Genomic DNA, 7,100 nt, shown 5'->3' on the forward strand with positions numbered 1-7,100 from the left:
ATGGGTGTTATCTTTTACGGTCATACATACAATAAGAATAATACATAATAACATAAATCAACCAGATACATCTAAACATGTTTAAAAATGTCAACAAAATAAACATGTTCATACATTCATTTAAATGGCCTTAATCCAAAAATCCTGTTAATAAAGTGTTTAACACGATACATAGAGGCAAAGATCAAAATGTCTTTGGCTGTGTTTATTGTTGCAACTGTAAGTTATTACTAGGCCTATGATATTTGTTACATAACTTCCAACTGTTCTTGTAAACAAGAACCGTTTAATTAACCATAAACGCTATACCTCCATTATAAAAAATAAGGGATGAAGACGATAGGCTATACATGTTTTGACGCTTCTTTAACATATATAAGCCGGTCTATGCTTTTACGATGTTTAACCGAGTGGGAATATCAGTTTTCACATATCAGATGGTATAGTATAACAAATGTAGCAAAAATGTAACGGAAGCATGTCGTATTAAAATAGCACATCGGTGTCACGGCTATAAAAGCTTACTTCCAAGCTGTTCATCCAGAAATCTCAATTTGCACTTCGCAATTACTTTTATCCCAAAGTACGAAATGTAAACGGAGAATGTCGCGCGCATACTGACGCGGGCGTCGCGCACCAGCTACTTTCCCGAAAGAGAAGCACCTTGGATCATAAGTCACCATCGAAAAGGTTGAAATATTTGCTGGCAGCTGGAAAACAGAGGTATGGCGTGCTATTTCCAGGGTACACAACAGGCAAAGGCATTGGTAATATGCATCGACCCAGTATGTCGTTTTCTTTGTAAAGGGGTGGAAGGAGCATGGTCTTGTTGGCGACCGTGAAATGGTCAGCAGAAGGTCTCTCCATCTCCGTTGACAGCTGCCGTTTCAGCTTATTCCTGCGGTTCTGAAACCAAATTTTTACTTGCGTCTCAGTCAGTTGTAAAGAATTGGCCAGACAAGCCCGCTCCGCGCTGCTGAGATACCTTTTCATGTCGAAAGTAGATTCCAACTGAAAAATCTGTCTTTTTGAAAATATTGTGCGAGTTTTCTTCTTGGCAATCGGCTTGCTTTTCTTTGTGATTCTGTGCTGCGAGTCGCCTTGGTCGCAGCTTTCACTGAGCTCCCCCTTTGGGCGTAAGTCCACGATCCTCCGGGATTCAGCGCAGCAGATTACGCCGTCTCCAGCAATGTACTTGCAGCAGTCCGTATTTGTTTTTTCTGATGAGGGGTATAACGGACACAATTACTATTTATTGAATTATTATTTTAATTATCACATAAACGTATACATATCCGAAGCAATAGATCGCAAAAAAAATCACGGCTGTACAGATAAACTGGAAGAGAATCGTTACCTGGATTATGAGTCAATGTTCCTTGAACTTTTTGTGTAGCAAATTATGCACATAAAATTTAAACTGAACAATACACCGTACCTGAGTTCTGTAAAGAGTCAGCTCCGTGTCCACTTTTTATACCATGGTCTTCTTGTTCGCGGTAAATATTTTCACTGTTCTTGTCAATTTGTTGCTTGGAATGAAATCCGTCAAAATTCTTGCTGTTTTGCTTTAGATTGAGAATGCTGTCAATTGTGAATTTCAGCGAAACAGCTCGGCCTGACATGATTTCATTGCTCATATTCTCCAGAATGTACCTAAGACCGTGAATTTCTGCTTCTGGTTTTCTACCCTATTTCCAGAAAACTGTTCAATCTGACCATGCACTCCGAACACCATTGCTCCAAAATCACAACTACCGTAGTGGCTGTCTAGCGGTTATTCAATGAAGCGGAAGATAGCGTCTCCCCAGCGGTGGATTGGTGACCCTACAGAGCTGTCGTAACGATGGGTGACAGGAGAGGGCGTTGATTGGATGCTGCATGCTTGGACATTTCTATCCCTTTTCATTTAACCATTTTTAGTCGTATATGAAGGTGGTCGCGGGATCGCTGATCATTGCCTAATACAAAACCTGAGGACTCGTCTTTTCCGGGAACACTTGTATGCTCTTGTATTTCGCACTAGCTCCGTAAGAACCTACTGCTAAACCTGTCTTTAGTTGCAATAGCTCTTCTGTTATGTTCTTGTGATTTTTAGTAATGAATTTTCAAGCTCCTACTTCAGTGCTGACCAGCACTCATTAGGCCTAGCGTTTTGTTTTCTGAGTGTCTCAATCACAGTTTATATACATAGCCTATATGCTCCAAATTTGCTTTTACATCGGTTATAGGACAAAAGCGTCTGCTAAAGGGTTATATGTTATATAAATACTAAATATGAACAATTTTTATCTCAATGTGCGGATAATATACTACGCCGTGTTGCACTTGGTCTGCATTTGTTCCTGTATTTTAGGCAAAATCCTCCATAAAACGTTTTCATAGAACTGAATGCTTTTAAATTGAAAAAGTTTTTTTTACTGCTTCGTTATAGCGCGCTTCTGCCAGCGGTCGGTAAATTGTGATAGCCTGAAACGAGACAACTTGAATTTCAGGAGTAACATTGGATGCATTGTCTTATATAGTACTTCAGTGCGCTTCGTCCGGAATACGCGCGTTCAGTTAGGCTGTTAATTACAGTAGTGTAGCAGCCTTTGCTCCTGAAGGTAATTTATAAAGTGAGCTTACTACAGATTCAGCAAAAGTATCACAACAATTATGCAAATTCAGTCCACATTTATTTGTATAGCGCATTTTCACAATATTACATTTTCTCAAAGCGCTTTACATTGTCTCTATACCCAATACCCCCAGAGAGCAAGCCAGAGGCGACAGCAAGGGAAAACTACCTAGTAGGATGAAACCTTGGAAAAAACCAGACTCAAAGGCCCATCCTCTATTGGGCTGGCAAAGGAAGTCCAAAATAGCAAAAACGATGGGCCAGTTTACACAAAATGACCCAGATTGTTCGCGAAGTATATATACGTGCTCTTTCGTTATATGGTGATATCCTGAAACGAGACAACTCGATTAGAATTCCTTCTTGAGCGAAAATTGAATGCATGGCTACCAACATGTTATCAGAAGAGCTGAAGCCCGGCCCTTTATCTAATATGTAAATATACAAATACAATATTTACGTTTACATAATAATTTGATGTTCGTTAATACTCTGTTTATCTTTGTGTTTTCACCTATCCCTAATTCGCCTAAATAAGAGTAAATGGCCAACTTTATGGTTAGAATTTCTTTTTCGGCAAATATTTTTGCTAGTCGCATCATTCACTGCATAAAAATAACTTCTCGTTAATAAGAATAAAATTATTGTACTTAGATTATATAGAAAACCTTGATTTATAATAGGCCTAACGAATCGAAGCTCTATGTATTACCAATAAATTAAAAGAAATTCATTTGACATTGGTTTAATTTGGATAGGATTTAGGCCTATATTGTCAACTTTTAAGGTTTTGGCCCAGTAAAAGTATTTAAATTACATGAAAGGTAAGAAGTAGGTTTGTTGGTTGTTCCACAATGACAGTCACTGAAGTGTTGTTGTACATGCATCGGAACCGTCAATTTGGCTGTCATTCATAACCTACAATGACGAATGATAATCGTTGTCCTTTGCGGACAGGTGGAAGCAAGGAAGGAGAAAACTCTGACGTTGCAGACAAACACACACTTGCGCTCATCTGTTTTATTGATAACTAATTAAGACTTGGTACTGTGGAAAAAAGGTGAATCCTTAAAAAAAGGTTTTACAAACGTTTTGCAAAATAAATTTGCAAGTGTCTTCATTCAATATACATCAAATACGTTTGGGATGTGAGACCACTGCTATTTTTATACTACCTCGACGAGATATGGTATGTGCGACGATATAAAAGAACATGGTGGAACAAAGCAAACATCCCCTTAAGTGGTGCATTTCAGGGACACATTTAATGTTATACGTATAAGGAACAGATTAATTATTGCACGTAAGTGATTTTATAAATACCCACTGATTTTTAAACACGCACATTTTTATACAAACCCTATCATTTGTGACCTTAGGAAAGATATAGAAGGGGTGAAAGGAAAAAAAGGAATATTCAAAGGGCTGGAGAATCCAACTAGGGAAGCGGACACAGGCGCAGCGGTAAATCCAGTAGGCACCGTGCCCTCGTGGTACACAACGGGAACCCCGAACGTCCTCTGGGCGGAGTGGGAGATGTTGGCGGCCTCCATGTCCGTGGTCAGCTGCCGTTTCCACTTATTCCGTCTGTTCTGGAACCAGATCTTCACCTGCGTTTCGGAAAGACGAAGGGACGCGGCCAGCCCCGCCCTCTCGGAGCTGCTCAGGTAGCGCTTCATGTCGAAGGTAGATTCCAGCTGGAACACCTGACTCCGGCTGAACACGGTTCGCGTCTTCTTCTTGCGAGCCGATTTCTGATCCGGTGCCTGGTGCCCGTCTCGCTCGTAAAAGCTACGGCTGGTACTGTAAGTCGGTTCCTCCAGAGGAATTTGCCGTCTGTTTAAGTCCATTTCCTCATTACATTCCTCTACCTCAGATATAAATGGTGAATCACGGTCATTGGCTGGGAGTAGAGAAGCAGAGAGTTCGTCCGGACTGTTTAGATATTGATTCAGACCTAAAAGGGCGCAGTGTGCAAAACAACAGTTTTAGGGAAATCACATATCAAGCATCACTTTACACATGTATACCTTTTACACCATACTTTTTAATTAAGCGATTATTGAATAAGATGGTAATTATAATGAATGACTATATTAATATTAGTAAAAACTCAATTAGACATCAACCGAACATTTAATTATAACATAATCAATGTTTATGCATAGTAAATATACAATGCAATATGCAATTTCAGTATATTGATGTTTTACACACGCTTTGAAAAATAATATTGATCCACTAACATAATCGTAGCATGTGGGTAGCCTATTTTCCGCCAGTAGTGAGAGCGACGAGGCTATTATCAGACCTGTTTAATTTTAAATGCTTAATTATCTAATATTAAATATACATAACGATTATCTTACCTGTTATACAATGACGTTTGAGATATATAATAGCTTTGAGATTTTACCATGCAGAGAAAAGAACTACAACTAGAGAAAGATGTAGTCGCCTGCTTTATTATTATTATTATTATTATTGTTGTTGTTGTTGTTGTTGTTCTGCCTAATATTATCCCATGTTAATTGAATATGCTGCAAAATAGTTATTTGCGGTCTCACTATGTATTGCGGTGACTGTAATACCTTACCACTGGACAACGTTTTTCTCCGAGTGGTTACAATGCAATTAATCTAATGAATAGTTGGCAATCTTTCCGTATGGCACTATAGTCCAAGCGGCGGATGCCCTGTTTTTGAAGCGGAATGATGACTTACTTGGTAGGTTTCCGCTAGCGCCGCCGGGCGAAGATTCCCGTGGACATGAGCACTCACGGGCAGCACGATTCATCGGCCGTGGACAGCGTACATCGCCACATTGCCGGCTGCCCGCTGCTCTGCGGGGCGCCTTTTCTCTGCCGCCACCCTCCGAGTTGTGGCGTGTACGGGATTGCGAGGTTTCATCCCAGCTAGAGCGAAGTAAATTTTCGATAAGAAACGACGAGACCCTCGGTGACACTGAATTCTGAGCCTCTGCTGCTTTATCTGGCATTGCTTATGTATTTAAATCCAGGCGGCCAAGGTATCCGTCTCTTTTTGCTTTACAGCGCTCTGCCTCTGTCTTGACCTCTCCGATCAATCATTGCTATTGTTTCCCGCAGTTAGCGACCTTGAACAAATACGGCATCATTGGCGAAGGGACAAGTGTGGAATCAGCGATGGCAAGGCGAAGTGCACAGCGAAAGAAACTATTCCGCAGAAAACAGCATTCTGCGATTGGTCGATCACAATAGCAAATGGGATTCCTCACGAAACTATAAGGAATTAGCTGCACTGCGTTTATCAATTTGTGTGATAGTGCGTGAGGCTGCAGGGACCCTTGTCAGTCAGATGCATTATTCAGGTCAATTAAAGAAAAAATAAAAATTCAGCTAGCGGTTCCAGAAGCGAACGGAATCACTCACTTAGAAGATGATATACTCCCATTGGCTATTCGTGACTTCGCATATATACTGTCCTGAGTAAGAGAAGTCGACCTCATTAGTCCAGCTAGACTATAGGCCTGAGTGCAACCCAATGGCTCAGAACTTATTCTACGACCCTTGAATATGTGATTGTAGGTATTTTTGTATGTTAGCGCCAAATTGTATTTTATTTATTACCCATTATTACCTAATACCCAATATTATTAACTATTCTAATAATAGCATTTTAATAATTCAAAGGCGACATCTTGATTGTTATGGTATTTTCCGTTACGCTATAAATCCGATAGTTGATCGTAAATTTGAATCAACTACCTTTGATTTTCTTCTAGTTTTATGTCCTTTCAGCATCGATCGTGTTGTCAGATCGTGGTACTTCGCGGTTAACAAAATAAAGTATTCTGCAGCATATTGACTTTATTGTAAGAAAAAAACCCATAAAAGTATATATAATACTAGCGTAGGGATTGTACATCTAAGGTTTAAGTATATTCAATATCAAAATATCATCATCATCCTCAATAACAACAACAATAAGAAATACATCGTACCAGAACAGGAAAAAAATCATATCACCGAAATTAAGAAAAAAAATATGTTGGCAGTTTATCTGGAAGCATTCCTACAAAGTATTTAACTTACGCAAAATAAATGTACAAAAGAAATGAAATGTCAACATTGTTATCCAAAATATAAGCTTACCTAGACTATATTTCAACAAAAATTTTGGAAAACAGTACCACCACGACTACCACTTAATGATAAGTCAACATTTCATTTCTATATTTTTCATTACTACGGTTAAATAATGTTTCGCCTTCAGTAACAAAGACATAATTAAATATTAAAGGCACCCACAACAGCCCGTGCTTTTTAAGGTCAATGTAAGAACGCGTTTCGGCAGAAAAGGAGGTTTACATGTACATACAGACAGACAGACAGACAGATAGATAGATAGATAGATAGATAGATAGATAGATAGATAGATAGATAGATAGATCGTGTCATGTTTTTTTTTTGTTTTTTTTTTTTTTACGTAGGCCTATATGC

General features: G+C 39.1%; 2 protein-coding genes across 2 annotated transcripts; both read right to left on the reverse strand.

Moving 5' to 3' along the window:
• LOC125704767 (homeobox protein HMX3-B-like) lies at positions 1–1,756 on the reverse strand. The gene is made up of 2 exons (XM_048970770.1): positions 1,439–1,756; positions 1–1,220 (listed from the first exon to the last, which is right to left on the reverse strand). The coding sequence occupies exons 1-2, from the start codon at positions 1,638–1,640 to the stop codon at positions 670–672; spliced, it is 753 nt and encodes a 250-aa protein (XP_048826727.1). The 5' UTR covers positions 1,641–1,756; the 3' UTR covers positions 1–669.
• A 1,263-nt stretch (positions 1,757–3,019) lies between these two features.
• Positions 3,020–5,787, reverse strand: hmx1 (H6 family homeobox 1). The gene is made up of 2 exons (XM_048971006.1): positions 5,344–5,787; positions 3,020–4,577 (listed from the first exon to the last, which is right to left on the reverse strand). The coding sequence occupies exons 1-2, from the start codon at positions 5,615–5,617 to the stop codon at positions 3,970–3,972; spliced, it is 882 nt and encodes a 293-aa protein (XP_048826963.1). The 5' UTR covers positions 5,618–5,787; the 3' UTR covers positions 3,020–3,969.
• Positions 5,788–7,100: the final 1,313 nt, after the last annotated feature.

The sequence above is a fragment of the Brienomyrus brachyistius genome, chromosome 12 (genome assembly GCF_023856365.1).
Source record: "Brienomyrus brachyistius isolate T26 chromosome 12, BBRACH_0.4, whole genome shotgun sequence".
In the NCBI taxonomy this organism is placed as follows: Eukaryota; Metazoa; Chordata; class Actinopteri; order Osteoglossiformes; family Mormyridae; genus Brienomyrus; species Brienomyrus brachyistius.